General features: G+C 50.9%; 7 protein-coding genes and 1 non-coding gene across 8 annotated transcripts; 5 read left to right on the forward strand and 3 right to left on the reverse strand.

Annotated features, from left to right (window-relative positions):
- Window positions 1-861: 861 nt before the first annotated feature.
- On the reverse strand, window positions 862-2622 carry BJY04DRAFT_216959 (ankyrin repeat-containing domain protein; the record flags this gene model as incomplete). The annotated part of the gene is made up of 1 exon (XM_073715902.1): window positions 862-2622. The coding sequence occupies one exon, from the start codon at window positions 2620-2622 to the stop codon at window positions 862-864; it is 1761 nt and encodes a 586-aa protein (XP_073572685.1).
- Window positions 2623-3135: 513 nt separating this feature from the next.
- On the reverse strand, window positions 3136-4383 carry BJY04DRAFT_216960 (DUF3431 domain-containing protein; the record flags this gene model as incomplete). Its single annotated transcript, XM_073715903.1, has 1 exon — window positions 3136-4383. One exon carries the CDS (start codon window positions 4381-4383, stop codon window positions 3136-3138), a length of 1248 nt encoding a protein of 415 aa, XP_073572686.1.
- Window positions 4384-4791: 408 nt separating this feature from the next.
- Window positions 4792-5206, forward strand: BJY04DRAFT_36105 (uncharacterized protein). Its single transcript, XM_073720204.1, has one exon. It carries the CDS (start codon window positions 4838-4840, stop codon window positions 5147-5149), a length of 312 nt encoding a protein of 103 aa, XP_073572687.1. The 5' UTR covers window positions 4792-4837; the 3' UTR covers window positions 5150-5206.
- Window positions 5207-6828: 1622 nt separating this feature from the next.
- BJY04DRAFT_216961 (kievitone hydratase) lies at window positions 6829-7924 on the forward strand (the record flags this gene model as incomplete). The annotated part of the gene is made up of 2 exons (XM_073715904.1): window positions 6829-6924; window positions 6974-7924. The coding sequence occupies 2 exons, from the start codon at window positions 6829-6831 to the stop codon at window positions 7922-7924; spliced, it is 1047 nt and encodes a 348-aa protein (XP_073572688.1).
- A 346-nt stretch (window positions 7925-8270) lies between these two features.
- Window positions 8271-8407, forward strand: BJY04DRAFT_t62. The gene has a single exon. It is a non-coding gene; the product is annotated as a tRNA-Tyr (tRNA).
- An 877-nt stretch (window positions 8408-9284) lies between these two features.
- BJY04DRAFT_216962 (chitin synthase-domain-containing protein) lies at window positions 9285-12838 on the forward strand (the record flags this gene model as incomplete). Its single annotated transcript, XM_073715905.1, has 4 exons — window positions 9285-10694; window positions 10758-11141; window positions 11222-11775; window positions 12481-12838. 4 exons carry the CDS (start codon window positions 9285-9287, stop codon window positions 12836-12838), a joined length of 2706 nt encoding a protein of 901 aa, XP_073572689.1.
- A 386-nt stretch (window positions 12839-13224) lies between these two features.
- BJY04DRAFT_216963 (uncharacterized protein) lies at window positions 13225-14407 on the reverse strand (the record flags this gene model as incomplete). Its single annotated transcript, XM_073715906.1, has 4 exons — window positions 13225-13518; window positions 13578-13769; window positions 13817-14264; window positions 14322-14407. The coding sequence occupies 4 exons, from the start codon at window positions 14405-14407 to the stop codon at window positions 13225-13227; spliced, it is 1020 nt and encodes a 339-aa protein (XP_073572690.1).
- A 344-nt stretch (window positions 14408-14751) lies between these two features.
- On the forward strand, window positions 14752-18108 carry BJY04DRAFT_216964 (uncharacterized protein; the record flags this gene model as incomplete). The annotated part of the gene is made up of 3 exons (XM_073715907.1): window positions 14752-14961; window positions 15031-15844; window positions 17705-18108. 3 exons carry the CDS (start codon window positions 14752-14754, stop codon window positions 18106-18108), a joined length of 1428 nt encoding a protein of 475 aa, XP_073572691.1.
- Window positions 18109-19124: the final 1016 nt, after the last annotated feature.

Genomic DNA, 19124 nt, shown 5'->3' on the forward strand with positions numbered 1-19124 from the left:
GGGCATGACATGCATCATCCTGCAGCCAGCGGCATTCTTGTCGCTCAATACTCTGTGTTGTCCTACCAGTTCGGCTGAAAATGAACGACGTCTGTGCGGAGTTTTCAAGCACACCACAGGCACAAAGGCTAACCCACGGAATGGGGCGACGTGCGCCTTGCCCGGGCACCTCGCCCAGAGTCTAGGCACACCATGAATCTTACGAATTTGAGCCTCGCTAAGTAAAGAGCCCGCCTAGTCCTCGGTAGCCTTAGCCGGCTATTTCACTTGGAAACGGCATCGGACAACCTACTGTCCCATGGTAGTACAAAGCTACCTATCAGGTACAGCCTGCTCGACCAACTGGACATCTGGTATCAAAAACAAGCTTTGAGAAACAAAACTCTCCTTTGTTGTTAGCAAAGCAAAGTCATCTGCAGATCTAGGCTGTTCTTCCAAGGAAGGCACCTTCCGACTAGACCTTGTGCCTAGGTCGTTGACTGCAATGACTCAGAGGGTTCTGACTGGGTTACATTGCGACTGAGTCACCACATGTAGACACCTGCAGTAGACAGCGTCCAGCTGCTATGCTGTAAGTTGGATCAAGTTTTGACTCGTTCTAGTCAGGGGCGACCTCATGGCCCGTTCATCTATAGCAACAGCAATATGAGCTAATTGGTAGCTTTTATCGTACCTGCTTCTGCTCTATACCCTGCATCCACGGACTTGGTCTGCTTCTTAGCTCGTCGGCTTCCGTAAGATACACCTACCCTCAGAGTTTGCATAGCGTACGCCAGCCACCCAACTGGACCCGACTCATGGAGGATGGTCCAAAAAGAGCAACAGCACACTTTGTCCAATACCATATCTTCCACTGTTCTCTTACATGACTGAACCTGCAGCTCTACTTTTCTTTCTCTGAGCATCCATCTCCCTCCACCTTCGTCTTGTCTCCTCACCCACCTGCCTCGCCGTCTTTCCCTTTCTATTTAGCTGGTCCTTCAAACTCCCATATCCAGCACCCTCCATCAAAGCATCCACAACCTCACTCTGAGCCCGCAATTTCTCACCCAAAGAAACACCAACCTGCCCCCTCCCATCCCACGCCAACCTCGACCTCAAAGCCCCCCTCACACCCTCATGCACTGGCAAATTCCCCTTCTTGTTAACAACATCAACCCTCGCCCCACACGCAACAAGCTTCTCAACCGCATCAGACTGACAAAGATGTCGAGCCATAACATGCAGCGCCGTCTCGCCATTCCGATCAACATGGTCCAGCGGCGCGCCATGAGCAATAAGCAGATCGATCAGATTGGGGTTTATTGCCTCCCCGTCCAGAGAGGAGTGCGCGAGGTAGTGCAGGACTGATTGGCCGTTTTTGTCGAGGCGGCTTGCGTCTGCGCCGTGAGAACATAGCCAGCGCGCTGTGGTGAAGGCGTGGTTCGAGCCTTGGGTTCCGCAGCGGGCGTGTGTGGAGATGGCATAGTGCAGGGGCGTGGCGCCGGTTGTGTCTTGGGTGTTGAGGAAGTTGGCTATATCCGCCTCAGAGGCAGACTCAGGGTCCTGAACAAGAAGGCTAACAGTGTCAACAATCGCGCAATCCAACCCCCCTAGAAGCGGCTCGGATATCGATCCGGGCCCTGCAGCTGCCCAATGCAGAGGGAGCCGGCCTGTGCTGTCGCGGGAGTATCTCAAATCGGGCTGCGAGCTGTGGCTGGGGCTGTGTCTGCGTCTGTGGCCTGTATGGTCGAGAAGTGCTTTTACGCCATCAACATTCCAGCACCGCGCTGCTAGATGCAGGGCCGTGACGTCGCAGATTTCAACGCCGGTATCCGGGAAGCTTCTGCCATCGCTGTAGTATCGGACCCGTTGGTAGGCGTCCGCGCCGCTATCGAGGAGTCGTTTCGTCATGTTGTAACTGGACCCGGCGATCGCGAGACTAAGGACTGTTTCTGATGGTTGCAGTTGATGTCGTTCTACATCTCCAGCTCCAGCTCCAGCTCCATCTCCCTCATTCCCTGTTAAGCTCGTACCACCACCCCCCCAAACCACCACATCACCGACCCCCGCCCCCCTCGCAAGCAACAACTCCATGACCATCTCGCTCCTCCCCCTCCAGCTCTCCTTTACACCAAAAGTACAAGCCGAATAAGCAGTGCATAGCATTGGCGTCCACCCATTCTCTCTCTCGTCAATACCCCCAAGAGGCAGCGACGAATCGAGAATATACCTCACGATCTCACCCTGCGCATTCTCACACGCGACATTCAGTAAACTGAATCCTCGTTCTTTGATCGGTACAGAGGTTAGGTTTGGATTTCCCTTGTGCACATCCAGAAGGAGGATCAGGGATTCGAGACTCCCGTGTGCGGCTGCGGTGTGGAAGGGGTCGAGGCTTGGTTCTTCGGGCGCGGGGACTCCGGTGAAACGGAGGTTGAAGGCTTCGATGTATGTTGTTAGGAGGTGGATGTCGTTATTTTTGATGATGGTGTGCAGGAGGGTGGTGGAGGGGGTTTCGTAGAGGGGGGTTTGGGTTCCGGTTCCGGTTCCAATGGGGAGGTTTAGTGGGGTGAGGGCGAGGGCTGGGTCGGTGGGGGTTTGGAAGAGTGAGTAGTTGTAGTTGTAGTTTTCGTCGGTCATTGTTTGAGGTATAAATAAGTGATTGGTTTTGAGGAGCGGAGGGAAACTTTGATTGAGAATGGGGGTTGGTTTCCGAGAGTCTTTATAAGGAACCTAGTGAGGCTGAATGTATGAACTCCACCTCTGATTTAACTAACTACACCATGAGTCACGTTTCTCGGTAACTAGCATGTTCTTAGGATCTCTTCTTATTTGAACATATATGTAAATGCATATACCCATTAGCTCCGTGTAAGTAGGTTTGTGGTTCCATTAAGTTCGAGGGATCCAGCTCCACGGATTACAGCCGTAGCGCCTCTATCAGTACCTGTGTATATAGGTGATGTTGCTCTTTAGCGCGAGACAGTCTACTACACCTACGGGTCTTGATAAAGATATAGCATTAATCCATTCTAGCCTAATGTCTATTCATATCATCATCCAAACCATACCCACCCAAACGCCCAAATGAAAGAACCCCTATATACAATCCAAACTATATACTATATACTATATACTATATACACATTGGTCTCATTTCAAATCCCCCTCTGCAACCCCAACCACCCCCTCCGCCTTCTCCAGAATCCCCTTCGGAACCTTATACCCAACAGGCACGCGATAAACTCCACAGCTCCCCCCGCGACACCTCTCCAGCCCACACCGTCCATAAAGCCGACAGTAGCACTCCCGCGCAGTCGGACAAGCCAACCGGTTTAATTTCTCCAAATCAACCTCCTCCTCTGACCCGTCAGCCCGCGCATCCAGAAACAGAATATGCCACATATACGACATCATCCGGCCAGCGACTTTATCGTCCTTCGGCGCAGCAGGAGAGAAACCCGCTTGGGTGAGGATACGGCTGTTTCTGTTTAAGCCAGAAGTCGCAGTTGAAGAATCACTGCCATCGAGCAACCACTCCCGCAGCGCAACATACTCTTCCCTTCCATGCCGATAGATCGCATCCCGCGAAACAACAAACTGCGCACAGCATTGCGCACGCAGCACATCGTGTCGTCCCAGCACCCTCCCCCCCCTCCCTCTACTACTCAATCCAAACACACTCCCCAACGCCCCACTAAGCCCCCAATCCGACACAACCCGCCCATCCCACGGCGCAATCTTCGCCTGGAATCCCACCTGCAGGCTCCCCTGCGGCAGGGCATCGGAGCCGCAGGTGCCCACGCTCCAGTCGCAGCGGAGGTTATGGTATCCTGTTTCCGCAATTGCGGAGTGGATATCGAGGTCGGAGAGGAGGGCTGCGTTGTCGTAATCGGGGGAGTCGTTGTGCCATGCGAAGCGCGAGCCGTGCACGAATGTCACCCCCGTCGGAGGGAGAGCGTGGTAGTTGGAGATTAGGAAGGTGAGGTAGGTGATTGATTCGTGGGCGCGGTTTGCGGGGACGCGGAGGTTGGTTTTACTTGAGAAAGAAGTAGGTATTGGGTCGTCGACGTTGTAGATGCACAGGTGGTATTTCTGTGCGAGGTCGGAATTTGTGAGCCAGGTGGTGTCGCCGTCGGAGGCGATGTGGGAGACGACGAGGATGGGTTTTTGGAGGGAGGGGGTGAGGCCCGGGCAGATGCCGTATTCGTCGGGGAATGGTGTTGACGGTTTTGTAGAGTGGGATCTTGATTGGGAGGCTGATGAAGGGGATTTGTAGCGGATTCTCGTCCAGGGAAAGGAACGCTTTTCGGAGGGGGGTCGGTTGCAGAGGATTAGCAGGGCGAAGATGGTGAGGAAGAAGGCGAGGTGGACCGCTGTGCGGCGGGTTTTGCGGTGCATTTTGGGTTGGATTGGGTTCGAACTCCGGGGGTTATTGGGGTTGTTTTTGGAGCATTTTGGAGGTTGAAATAAGAGGAATCTGAGGAGGAGAGAGGAAAGCAGCGACAGAGGCCTTATCGTGAGGAGCGCTGCCTCGCCCCATAAGCCGTACGGCGTACCGGATGTTGACGGATGGAAACCTTCCTCTTTACTCATCTAGTACTTCAAACTTCAACCCCCAGTGGGTCAAAAGGGGCAGAGCCAATGAGAATATGCCGAGGGTAGCTTGGCATTGCTTAGTGGGCTTGATTTCGATTCAGGGACCATTTTTCCTGCTGCCGCTTTACCCGGTCACGAGCCGTCGTATCACTCTCCTGATCGGGATGGATAGTCTCACGAGTGCGCTTGATATAGGTGCATGGTATTTGAGTCCTGCTGATTCGAATGAAATCCCATACAGGCTTTTAATGACTTCATGTCTCTCCTCTCTCCTGCCTGCACCGCTGCCTTGGCTGCTACATTATGCGTCCACCCATGGTACAGTAACAATGGGCGTGAAACTCTGCCAGTCTCGTCAAAATTTCAGCATCAAGTGTATAAAGCCGGCGTCAAGGATGTTTCGCTACTCTTGAAGACGAGCGCGTGGCTCATACATCACGATCAGTCTCCGTCGGCTCATGTGCGGCATCATCAACTGGAGCCGGGCACGCCTCCGCAGCAAATGCGTAGGGTTACTCGTAGTCCGCTGAATGTTCAAGAATTGTTAGGCAACATGGTTGGCAGTTGAAGCGGCATTAATCTGAACTGATGTTTACGATTGTTTTACTAATAGTATCTGCACTATGACTTCGGACAGCATGGACTTACTTGAAACAGCCCTAGAGAAAGGTACTACGATACATCTTCCTGGAATTTCAAAGGGAAAGAGCGACTTGTACAAACTCTGTCACTCTTTCCTAACATGTTCTAAACGAACTTAAGAGGTGCGTCCCTAGACAAGGAAGGTACGCCCCCGCCTGCCACGAAGGAAGGAGCAGTCAGCGATCTCGGTCACCTAGCTATACTGGCTTCTAGCTTCTTCCTCTGGGGCCAGATGCAATTTTGGTTCTTTGCGCGAGGCAGAAGAGTACTCTCCTCTATAGTTATGGAAACTATCCGCTTTCCAATGTTACATGTTGTACTCCATGTGCTACTAGCGACTACTGCTTCTGTCGTCAATACTCTAGTCCTCGTTCCTTTTGCCCTGCTATGGAAATTCTTTTACAAATGCTAGGTGAGGACAGAAGCCCTAGATTGGGAGCTTAGCCACTCAGCGGCGATGTGGATTAAATGCAGTCCAATGCACGACACAGGCAGCAATCACACCTCATCCTAGATTATTCCACGCATCCAACCTAGGGCAAACGCAATAGGCCACACAATGCCAAAAGAAACCGGTTCTATATACTACTACACGCAGCACGCAAAGAACAGGCATCACAGGCTAGGTGTGACCTTCCGGCGCTTGCTCCGGTCCGGCTCGGCCCAGGCGTACGGTGCTTTCGAAATTGAGAAACCTTGTTTCTCATTGTTGAAAGAGCTATTACTTTCCTTGCAAGGCGCAGCGGTCTCATGGCTCGTCTGAACTTTGGAGATGTCAGCTTACGCCGGGACTGTATCAGGGTATTCTACCTGCCGATCAGATCAATGCCGTGTGCATCCTCGGATGTGGTCAAGATCCTACATAGGAGCTTGTCTTGTTTAGCGGCAGTTACCTAGAACTTAGAATCCGGCCGGAGTGAGCACTTGAGCCCCTTGGTGAGAATTTAGTGCTTACCGGTAGGTAAGGGGCAGTCTTTGTGGTGATCTACATATTCGGCATAACCTAGGGCTACGAGTGGCGGTGCCGAGTCAGTGTTTCTTTGTTCTCTCAGTTGCTACGTCACCTCATGACAATTATTCCAGTGTTCGAGCTATGGTAGGTTAGGTAGGTTTCTGGCACCGGCTCCTAGATACACACTTCCTGCTATGTAGAGAAACGGGTGGTCATTTGGACATCGCCATGCTGCACACACGGCAAACCAGCTCCTTCACCGGGCAGCACTTCAGTATGTTATAGCATGCAAGGGACCGACACACAGTCACCAGCGAAATCCGCCCAGCTTGCATGAAAATGGTTGTGAGAGAGTCCGACTCAAGCTAGACCAACTCTTTCTCACTCGCGCCGAGTCCGGCCATCACCTGGGCATCGGTGCATCCTTACTGTTTCGGGAAGCTACACTCAGGCCCCGGCGTGGACATCAAATGTTGATGCCGGAGATGCGCGTATTCGGCGCTGGCTCTGCCTTTGAACCGTGATGTCCGCTGACTAAAACCAGTGCCATATCTATAAAACTGGAGAGAGGCGTTCCTCAAAAACCTCATTCTATTCGTACACCTCAACACAGACTTCTATAATCCACTATTCGTCTTGTCTTGTCACTCGTCATGAAGAATAATCTGCTTTTCCTCGGCCTTCTTGGCTTCGCCAGTCTCACCAATGCATATACATTCCGTCCAGAGAATACTGATGTGATTGTCAATGTATTCATCCCCCTCACTCCATTACAATCCTTCGCAACTAACTCCACAGCCAAACATGCCCGTCCTATACAACATCTCCGAATCCCAAACCCTCTACACCAACGACACCGGCACAAACTCCTACTGGTCCAGCTCCTTCGTCACCGGCTCCAACAACCGGCAGTACCTCCTCCTCTCACACACCCTCGCCATCCCCGCCACGGGCGCCGGCTACCACCGCTCCTCAATCCTCGACCTAACCAGCATGACCTCCTACAAGTCCTACGTCGCCGCCGTCACCGTCCCCCCCTCGCAAGGCCACACCTTTTCCTTCGAAACAGACGGCTACAAACTCACCTCGCTAACCACCGACAACCTCTCCACCATGCACACCACCTCCGACCGCTCCGCCGTCACCTTCAACCTCACCTTCTCCGCAACCAGCAAAGCCCTCTTCAACGGCGCCACAGGCCAATTCACCTACGGCTCCGGCCCAACCAGCCAATGGGCCCTCCCCGCCTGCCACACCACAGGCTCCCTAACCATCGCCAACGAAGAAATCCACATCCGCCCCGAAGAAAGCTTCACCTGGTACGAGCGCCAATGGGGCGCCGGCGCCCCCTTCTCCGGAAACTGGACCTGGTTTCAGGTTACCCTCGACAACGCCGACACAAAGGCCAGTATCTGGATCATCGACAACGAGGCGCCGTACCGCCGGGACCGGTTCGCGACGCTGCGCATGGCGGACGGCGGGGTTCGGGTCTTGCCGGTGGTTTATGAGCCGGATTTCAGCCGGGTTTGGACGTCGGGTGTTACGGGGCTGGTGTATCCGTTGCAGTGGAGGGTGGAGATTGGAGATGAGGGGTATTTGCTTCTGCAGAGTACAGTTGAGGATCAGGAGATGGCGGGCGATGAGAGGATTGAGACGGCGTATGAGGGGTTTATGAACTTTACGGGGGTGCTGAACGGGAATGAGGTTAGTGGGTTTGGGCTTGTGGAGATGGTTACGCTGTTTGAGTGATGTCTGGTCGCTTTGGGTGCTTGCGACCTACTCTGGGGCACTGACTTGTACCGTCTCTGATGCTGTATACCGATCATCAACCGGTGAGAAGTGTAGCGCGAGGAACTATATATTATCTCGTATTTGACCGAGGAATCTGCCTGCAAGCACATCAACTCAGCTCAAAGCGCAACAACTCTAAGTAGCATCTGGTTGTTTCCGTGATCTAGCGATGAATGCCCTGCGATCTGGCTAGAATGATATCAACTGATAATGCTGGCATCTTGAAGTTGTATTTGATTGAGGGTTTGAAAAGTAGCAGCATTGTGAATATAGACCCAAGAATTGGGGCCATCTCCAACAACAAGGCAGTGTGGCCGAGTGGTCTAAGGCGTATGACTGTATGTTCCCAATTCCGCTAGTGTGCCCCGCAACATCCACTAACAACCTCTCCAGCGAAATCATATATCTTCGGATGCGTGTGTTCAAATCACACCGCTGTCGTTTCTCTTTTTTTTTTTTTATTATTTATACCTGCACCACTTTCATTCGAGCTTTATTCCGGAAGTAACTAGATACTTCACTTATAATCCACGGGCATCGCGGATAATCTGCCCCTATAACTGGGAGACCGTTAGGAATCCCCTCAGCCATACTACATCGTGCAATCATGGAGTCGAGACGGTTCAAGCCTGGTGGTAGTATCTACTGCTGTGGTGAACTGCCCAATATTCCAGCTTATGAGCGCCGGCGCTGGTATCATCTGTGAGAGATCAGAAGCCAATCGGTCTTTCAAGGAAAGATACTTCCTATCAAAGGTCAGGGAGGTCTGTCCGAGTGTATGACTCAAGACTGCGATAGAGAGGTACCTATATCTATATCAAGCGGGGTTTTAGAAGAGAGTGAGGGGTCGACAAGGGGTCATCGACGCTGACGTGGTGCAGTAATATGGATCTGAGTATCTCTCCTGTACGACATGAGCCTCATCAAATAATCGACACTCGGAGCCTACTTCGAATATATTGTCGTGCGCTACTTTAATCTCACTGCGCAGATATTCTCTTCTGAGCAGACGCCTCTCCAGCTAAGCTAAATTTGAGACGCAGATTAAGTACTCCCGATCACGCTACTGCAGGACTGTCAAGCTAGGGAAGGCTCAATCAGTGTCCGTGGGACATCAAACTCCCCTGATCTTCTGGTATCGCCTACCTCAGGCACCTAGTATCTTCTTATTTACGCCTGATACTGTTATGGAGTCTCACTGGAGCCTTGAGAACATACCTTCATCCAGTCTACAGAGTTCAGATCGTGTGAGTCTAAGCTACTTTGGACATCTTTGCTAGGCTGACGCAGTCCGCTTGCTAGGTCCGTCGACCAAATGATGCCTTACTTTCGAGACTCTGCTGGGCGAGCACGAAAGCCAAAGACTAGCACGTCGAAACATCTTCCGCAATCAACCCCTTCATTGCAGGAGTCTCCGCAGGCTGATACAAATACACGCAAACAGAAGACGAGTGACGAGATGCCTCCCTCCAAGCGTGCACCGAACGACGAGCTACGGTCTTTATGGGGAGACCTCGTGATATCATGCAGAGTGCATCCGCAGACGCTTGCTCTTTTGCCAAACGTCAACCCTAACGAAGACAATGAGTTTACAACAGTCCGCTACTCAGCCGTGACTTGTAAGCCGGAAAACTTCAACGGACGGTATACGTTGCGGCAGATGCTGTTCGCTGAACCCTGGCAGACCGTTCTCCTCATCGCAGTCCAGCTGTGCGATGAGTCAGGGAAATACCTCGCTCGGACACTCGACAGCATATTCATCAACATCGAGTTCCTCTGCTCACGGGAAGGCGGCTGGAGGCATCGCGGGTGGAAGAAATGCGTGCTTTGTATTCTGGTAAACGGACGGGCCAATCTATCGACAGGGGCTCAGGCGCTTCTCACTATCCTAGGGCTTTGGCAATACCTAGGAGCCCGTGAAGTTGATGGCTACAAAGTCAGCGCCCATGTCTTCGAACATACTACGTGTCTCGGCGTCCCGCCTCGCTCGAGACGTCTCAGCGTTCCCGTACAGATGATTCTGTGCATCAGTGAGACACACCAAGACCCGCAGCGCTCCCTCACATGGCTCACTGAATCGATCGTGCCCACACTCAACCCGGAAATGTGTGCTTTTGTTCCTGTTGGGTCTTCTCTACAGCCCGACACGGTGTATCGTCTCTGGAAACGACTTCACCTACATCCGAAATGCATCGCTGCTGTCGGTCAAATCGAGGTCAAGGCGTCGCTATACATGCGGCTCGCAAGCCCTCTAGCGGCTGCACATACCTTGCAGGTGAAACTGAACAGCATCCTTGAGAGTCCGTTCAAGTCAGCCTTGGGGCTCGCCACGGCTCCACTGACAGAGCTCTCGATATTCAGACTCAATCCAGAGCTGTTGACCTCCTTGAAGGAATCAGAAGCTAAGAAATCTCGGTTGAACACCTGGACCTCCTACTTCTCTGGACACCGAATATGGATAATGAGATTACTCTCTGCAGCTCAGACCCACGGCCGCGCCGAGTACGTACACAAGGCTAAGTATCATGTATCTGCAGCTCCAATATCAGCAGAGGAGTATCTTCACCAACGTCAGGAGTATATGCGGGATAGGGCTGCCCTAACCATGCACACCTGGCGCAACGCCCCCAGCGTCCTTAGCAGTAAGGCTGGAGTGTTCAGAAAAGTCAAGTTCCTGTTCCTGCTATCATTTCTGACTTTCGACCTCGCCGTGTCCTGGTTCGCAATCGTGAGTTCTCCCCCGTCTTTACCCCTCGCCGCCAGCTGAACTGACCCTAATGATTATGGATAGGGCAACACCTTCCTGACCTTCTTCTTCCTACACAACCTGTTCGCCTCAAACGTAATCACCGGCCGAGCCGGCCTGGTAACCCAAAAGGTCGTCGTGATATTGTACATTCTCCTCCTCATGCTATCGCTCATCTGTGCCCTCGACTACCACCCACAATGCAAGAATAAAAGTCAAGCACAAATTCGAGCTGCGATCACCTACACCTGGATGGTCGTCGCAATCTATATGATCTCCATCGCCATCGCTACCGTCACCGTCGCCGTGTCGGCAGACGGAGAAACTGAATCCCTAGCCTGGATCTTACCACCCCTCACCATCTACGGGATCTGGCTTATCTCGGGCATACTATTCCTTAACCTTGACCCCTTAGTGGTCCTTACATCCGTAAGAAGAACTTCTAGTTAAATGGTTCCATTTACCAATCTGTCTCCCCGACTAATCGATATATGTGCGGAACAAACTAGGGCATCCAGTACACCCTCTGCATTTTCACAAACACAAACTTCATCAACATCTTCGCAGTCATGCGCCCGAATTCGGAGACGGAGACGGAGATTGATACCTCTCCCCTCCACTCCTGCTCCTACTCCGACAGCGAAATCGACGACAACGACCCCATCCTCACAAGTTCATATTCAAAAGGGAGAAATATCCCTGAAACAGGCTCAGACCTTGACGAGGCCTACGAGGGGCATTTGAAAGTACTCCGCAAGGCCGTGAGTAGACGCGCCTTGAAGAAAAGGCTATACAAGGATAACGAGATAAACTCTCAGAGGAATGCGAGGGGAGGGATGTATCCTGTGAATGTGGTACTGGTGTGGGTGTTGTCGAATTTCGTGCTCTGTGGGGTGGTTTTGAATACTATCCTACTTACAAGGGATAGAGAATGGGAGAGGGATAGAGATGGTATGGCCCGCGTGTCGAGGACTGTTCTTTTCATTATTGGGTGTTTGATTGCTGTTCCTCAGGGATTGAGGGTTGTTGGGGCTTTGGTGTATATTCTTCGGGAGATTGGGAGGTTCGTCCTTCGTGTGTGATGGTAGGTCGATGGTATCTCTTAGAATAGCCCGCTGATGTAGAGAAAGGTTAGCATGTCATACGCCAGTCAACCGAACGCACTACATATCTCCATCGTGTCCAGCCAAATTGCGAAAAGTATGGCTAAAATACTTTGTGTTTGATGTAAGTTTTTTCATAGCTATCCACGGAGAGTAAATGCTGTCGATCATGTGCTCCTACTACTGTAATTTTCATCAGCTTCACCACCAAATTCCTTCCCTTGTAAAGATGCCAAGGCGGACAGGACATTAAAATGACCGCTCTGGCGTATGCTCGACAACTGGAGAACGCAGGAGAAAGTCCTGTACATGGTGAGATCGAACATAAGCCCGTCATGTCCAGGCTGACCCGGATCACGGCGCGCAGGGCCGCCACATCCACCTCTTCAGCAGGAGCACCATATATGGCGAGGAATCCGTCCTTCCCAGTTGCGTGTGGCCGGCCAACAATTGGCGGATCTGGATATCAACTTGGAAAGGAAGCAAGGCAGCTTCCACGAGGCATTTTCAGCCTTGGCTCGACAGGGATTATGATAGCGCGTTTCTGACAAGCAGGTGACCAGTCTAGCCTCAAAGCAGGAGTTACGAATCTCCGACCACTGCGCGCTTCCTCCTGTTCATCTTTCTCTTGCCCCCTAAAGTTCTCACCTTCATGACCCTACCAGCAATTCAAAATACACCATATCGCCACACCACATCGAAGTTGATCCTGAGGAACAAGTTATGACTTCGATCCTCGAGAATGCCGCGTACACGATCGGGTGGATTTGTGCCGATTATGTCAATAGAGTGGCCGCTCAGGCTATGCTTGACGAAGAGCATGGGAGGCCGCAGACCAGAGCTCCCTCAGACAACAACAACAACAGTTATCTTCTCGGCAAGATCGGACATCACAATGTAGTGATCGCATGTCTTCCCGATGATGTGAAGGGCATGACCCCTGCCGCTGTAGCTGCCCTAAATACTCCTTACAACTATATTACTTGGGGATTGCTGTTTAGCAAGCAAGAACCGGCGGGATAAGACAAGGGACTCATATCTATTAGCTACCTAGTGCTCGAGATGGATCAAACAAAGCGCTGTGAATATAGGCAACCTACGGTTAAAGCAAAGAAGTAGCGTGTATAACGCTGAGCTCTGCGTATTTATATATCCCTGTCAATAAGACTTCAGTGCCATTGCTAACTATTATCCATGCATGAATAAACCTAAACCTAAACCTTCAACAAGGCTTCTCTGAGCAGCAGACAAAGAAGTAAACAAGGAGTAGGCACGCAGGGGAGTAATATGTGGTTGGTTCATAGATTGCGAAAGTTAGGTTCAGACCCAGCACGATTTCTTCACGTACCTCGTAGCAGTAGTTACGAGATGATATTTAGTTAGCCTTCTGTTCCAAGACACCATAAGAGCTAGTCCTGCTCTCTGCGGGGTAACGAAGTGTACAATCTCCTCGACTCCATCATTTCAAACTCTTCTCCCAGAATCCTAGCCTTCCTGTCGCCAGCAATATACGGCCGGAGGCCGCGTCGGAAATTCCTGTAGCAGATACAGGCCATGGCTATTGTTGAGAAAGAAATCAATAACGCAACAGTCCCGAAGAAGGTCAGGGGACTTTTTATGGCCCTAAACTGTTTTTCAGTTTCCGGTTGATACATCCTGACGAAGACCCAGATGAAGAAGGCTGCGAGTGCAGTGTGGAGAGTCTGGAATCTCGAGTTAGAGTTGGCGTCAAAAAGAAAATAAAAGAGAGATTGAGACTTACAATGATTATCATCGTCCCATTTCGTCTTTCATGTCTGACCACCCAGGGGCTTCCAAGGAGGAGAAAGCAGGTCGCTGGTATCAGGACTGTGCATGTGGTTCCGAGCGCGCTCCTGTTTGCCTGGATGGCGACAAGTTGTACTAGGAAGCCGAGAATATAGAATCCGCCGAATTTCAGCAGAGTGATGAAAAGCTGAAGAGTTTAGTCAGCGAATAAGGCTTACTGAGCTGGTGGTTTACCTGGAAATGTAGAAACCGATTACGCATGACAAGGTCGGCTTCGACCTGGCGGAATGTAACCCAGGCGAATTCGTTGTATAATTTCCATGCCAGCGGAAATATCCAAAGTGTAAAGACAGCGCTGATGGTAATAATGGATATGATAAGGCCTTGTATGACTCGCCATTCATCGTCGCTGATCACATCATGTGTCCGTGACCCAAGAGAGTGGAAGGATTTCTTCAACCGCTCGTATTGGAGGCCATTGTAAATGGGTTGGGTAATGGAGTATACTCCTAATGCAAGAACCTGGATCGTGTTCTGCTGCGAGAGCGTGTCATACAATATGACAAGTTTGTACAAGCACCCTAGTGTGGCCAGGCTGAACGAGGTTGCAACCGTTCGCAAGGATTTACCCACATGATGAGATTCTGGTTTTAGCAAAGCATTGAAAAGAGCAAACAAGACTCTACTCATACAGTCAGCAAAGTATGATCACTCTGACAGTTGGCAATGAAGGTCTCACGTTTCCATTGTAATGATCAGCAAGGCTTCTGTGAAGAGGGACAAGAAAGCTATCCAGGTCCACCTGGTGTTCGGTCGATACAACATATTGTCGCCAAGACAGACAGCCTTGCTAGTTAATAGATGGAGATTGTTTGGTTAAATAAGGTATACGCATGTCTTCGTCGTCCGACGGTCAGGCTTACGCGGGGTTTGGATCACGTCTCACCATGCCCCCTTGCAGACCTCTCAAAAGCTGAAACGTCGGAGTGCGAGCTCTTCAGCCGCACTATCCTCATAAACAGTCCGCTACCTCTTCTTATCAACGTTAAGAGGGAGTTAACTTAAACCTGTTCGTGGATTTATGCGCTAATATGGCTGAAACCTCAGGCTGGACCTCACCTCCTGACCACCGAGGAACTCTCGATATCTTATGGACATGTTTTGCAACGATGCCATTGTGCGTGTGGACAGCGGTGCATCCTGACATTCCGCTTATCTACAACTTTTGGTCCTCCTTCGCTGAACGTCTGAGACTGATGCTTCTCGCCATAATGTTCCCCGAATTCATTCTGACAGGGGCCTGGGACGAGCGAAGACAGGCACTTTCTCTTTTCAACGATGTCCAGGCATCGATAGGAGGTTTGGCCAGCACAACCAAGGTAAAAGTTTCTACGGAGTTCATACCTTTAGGCCGAGGCTGAAGCTAACTAAGTGATCCTTCTACAAAGCCGCATCCCCACACCCCGCCGCCGAGCATGAATGAGCGAGCCAATGACGATGATGTCCTGACCCTGCTCCCTTACTCGTCAAACACATCAGCCCCTGGGTGCCGCGCCGAAAGTGGAAAGGCACAACCGCCCTGGTCGTTTGAGCACGCCATCTTCGCGGTCATGGGTGGCTTCGCCACGGAAACCCACTATATCGACGAGAACAACCAGCAACGCACGATTCGTCGAATTGTTACGCCGGAGGGTATATCGATTCTCGCCAGAATCGGCCGCCTACCTATAATCGATGGACAAGAAATAGAAGAGAGAAGCAAGGCTGATGTGTTTGCCAAAGCTGCCGTCGTCGGCCAGTGTCTATGGTTTGCCTGCCAGGTGATCGGAAGATTGAGCCAGGATCTACCAGTGACGCCCCTGGAAACACATACTCTAATACATGTGGGCTGCGCAATCCTCATCTACGTGGTATGGATGCGGAAACCATACAATCTCTCGCAGTGCGTTGTTGTTAGAGCGGCTGATATAGAATGCATTGGATCTCTCTTCAACTTCCACGACATCAGTCGCAAGGTCTTGATTGACGAACTGGAGAATTACGAAAAGGATAGAATCAGGTACTGGAAGCAACGTATCGTCGACTCAAGCCGGGGAGTCTCTAGCCAGTCCCTCCCCCCTGCACGTCCAATGCTAAAGTCCATAACCGAGCTCTTAGACGAGCATCAGATTCCTGCGCCACAATGCACCGACGAGAAAGTTAACATTCTACGCGCTATTGCAGCGGACGCGTCTAAAGGGCTACAAATACTCAGAAGTCAAGGTTTTCAGGATCTCCAATCAATCACACCCGGAGGCGTAAGCTTCGTGCGGGAAAGCAGTTTAACCTTCACGATAAAGAGTGTCTGGGGCAGTTGGAGTACGGATGATGGACATGATCTTAATGCAGTCAAAATTGTGCATGCGCTCTTTAATATGCTCTACGGCGGGTTACACCTGCTGGCATGGTCGTCGTTTTTTCCAATTACCGCAGAGAGCTGGCTATGGAGAGGGTCAGCCCTGTTTCTTGTGGCCGCCCCAGTGTGGGGAACCTTATGGATTCTGTGGTGGATGGCTGTGCGTTCTCGTCATCGAGCCTTGTACTTGATCCGTAACGGGGATCTTGATATCGTGGCCGCACCGCTTTTCTTCACCATACTTCTGGTCTATACCTGGGCCCGGTGTTATTTTCTTGTTGAAGCTTTGATTGGTCTCAGACTCCTGCCAGCAAAGGCTTATTCGGCTGTGAAGTGGACTTCTTTTCTTCCTCATGTTTCGTAAGGTTGTCGCATAATAGGAAAGTGTCGATAATGGACCTAGTGCGGTGCAACCGGAAAGAAAGGCCGATAGTTCCTTGTACGAAGGAAATATGTATATTCCTACCCCGTTTCTGATGGCATTGTACCTTAAGTTCCCAAAATAGCTGCTTGATGCGTCTACATAAATAACACTCTCAGTGCATCTCCATCGTCACTAGTATTTGCCTCACAGCCACAGATCACTCACAGCTTATCAGACCTGTTCCTGCCATTAGTATATGAAGCACGGTAAGACGGCTGTGTATTAGATCGACCAGATAGACTATCAAACTGGCGATGGCCCTTTTGAGCAAGAGCCTGAGCACCAAGGTTTACGCGTAACATTCTTCGTTTTAGTCCATGGCTCTAAAATCCCGCCAGCACCACCACAAGGAACCTCGGAATAGCTGCCCTGGAAACCTAAATGTTCTATCTAGAAGCGCCAATTGCGAGGCGTTGATGGTGTCGCACCGACGAGGTTCGACTATATGGGCTGCATTGTTTTAGGGGCTGGGGAGGGAGAGGGAGAAGGGCCATCTGCAGGCAAGGGAAGAAACAGAAAGTGTAGGGGCATCATAAGTGGAGAGATTATCCTAGGGTAGTCTTTATAAATAGGAGTGTCTCTGCTACCAGGTGTCTGCCGAGTCCGATTGCGGTTTCCGTGTTTCTGGTGGTTGGAGCTTGTTTTCGAAACCTGAATCCTCCAAAGCCTCTTTGCATGATGTTAGCTGAGCTCCTATGGTAGTGCGCGTAGGTAACGCCTCCAGTCTTAGCGCGAAGCAAGAAATCTGCGACATCGCGAACCAAGTCTCTATCAGGATACAATTTATCTGGTTGGCGAACCTCGCCTGCGATAGGCCGCGCCATTTTAGGAAAAACCCTAATACACGCTACTGGAGTTTGTACTATAGATCATCTGTAAGCATTTCAATATAACGAAAGCCATGGTAGTACATTAACAATATTCGCATTGTACATCTTCCCTCAGAATATCGATATCACAGATCCGCGGTAGACATCATCAACATCGGCACTGTAGATCGTCCGTAAGCATATCGATATCACAAAGTGACGATAAAACGCCATCCAAATCAATAATTGTTTATCTGTCCCGAATGTAAGAACCCGCATCGTCAAAGCTATGCATCGTCAAGTCTATAAATTTGCATGGGGTTCTCTCCCAACTCTGGCTACGGACAGAACCACGATCTATCAAAAGGAGCAAGCACTATTCAGGATGCAGTTCAAGATCACTCCACTCCCACTCGCCCTTTCTTCTTTCCTTCTATAATCAGTGGCCAACTCCAGTCCCCTGGGCGACAAGCCACGAGTCTGCCAACTCCAAGCCTCCACCCTGCTCAGCTACATCGAAACCTTGCCACCCCTCCTCGAGTACTCGGTAGAGTACCCTGACGCCAGCACCAATTCAGACCACAACCCGGAAGTGACAGACTTCATCAATAAGGCCACGGCTGCTATCGAAGTATTCAACCGCGTGAGCCACGAAGAACCAGAAGTATTCCACAACGAGGCCATTCAAAGCTGCCTGCAAGAGAAACCAACCTCCGACTCCGTCGGGCCTCTCAGCGAGGTACTTAGCGCAGTCGCTGGTCTGACCGGCTTCTCCGGGGGCCGCCACAATCGTCGCCAAGGAAGTCCTCTTGATGTCCTGGACAGTGTCCCGATTGTCGGTCCCTTGGTCCATGGGATTGTGAGCACCGTCACGGGGCTCGTGGGCCTATCTCTATGACCAGAACTTGCCGGTGGAAGCCTGACCACGATCAAGATCTTTAGGGTATACTAGGTATGGTACATCACTGTTCATCTGTTGACCTTATCATAGACACATAGCAAAGTCAACACCACTCCTGTCTACATGTTATTAGACTCTAAGGTCATGGACTGCTTGTCTTAGTTTGTCACCGTCACATATCAGCAGCTTGCAGTTCTGTCACGTGTCCTTGGATTTCCATATTATTAGGACTGGGCTCGGTTAGGTTGGGCGGGGTTGGGTTATATTCTATCTTCTTGAGCCGATCGCGATAATCTATCTGTATTCAAACCTGTACTTATCGTCTTCGCTATTCTGTGCGTGGTATTATCATTTCCATTCGTCTTCTAGTATGACCTGGGTTTCTGCGGTCCGTGATCTCGCGTTGCGGGGGGATTAAATCATAGTCCAAACCATACAACGAGACATAATTGAGGAAGGACAGGGAGATCACCCGAGGGTATTCTGCTGATTCATCTCTGCTTTCTGGGTGTATACAGTATATAAACAACTCCGTACCCCTAAGTGCTTCGCTAATCCCATAGCTTAACGACCAAAACCCTTAGACGAGTCTAACATGTGTATGGCGCTCGGATCCCAAATCACATCGTCGAGCCCCCAGCCGTCGGCATAAGAGTTCTCAGGCCTGATAAAAGTGAGCGCAGTCTCATGCCCCGGTCATGCAACCACACTGCTCCCAGCGTAACCGCTGTCAAGGCTAAGGTCCCCAGAACATATAGATAGAACTGCGAATGAACGACGTAGCGACGCTGTGAGTCGCTTTGATTGGCTGAACCCTCGCCTGAGAGCTGGATGAGATTCGAGCTGAAGATGGTTGCCATCAGAGTAGCCGGTAGGTAGATAGTCGCGGTTAGTGTCAGGAACTTGAGCATTTTGCTGGCTTGGATGGTTTGTTTTGTAATCGAGACCATTGTTGTGAGATCTGTTTGGGACTCGTATGATGCCTTGTTGATCTGGGCCAGGTGGGCTTGCAT

This window comes from Aspergillus karnatakaensis (assembly GCF_047715665.1).
Source record: "Aspergillus karnatakaensis strain CBS 102800 unplaced genomic scaffold BJY04scaffold_17, whole genome shotgun sequence".
NCBI lineage: Eukaryota > Fungi > Ascomycota > Eurotiomycetes > Eurotiales > Aspergillaceae > Aspergillus > Aspergillus karnatakaensis.

Excerpts from the sequence above, each read along its gene's own strand:
- BJY04DRAFT_36105 (XM_073720204.1), top strand. The coding sequence starts at position 4,838 with ATGTCTCTCCTCTCTCCTGCCTGCACCGCTGCCTTGGCTGCTACATTA.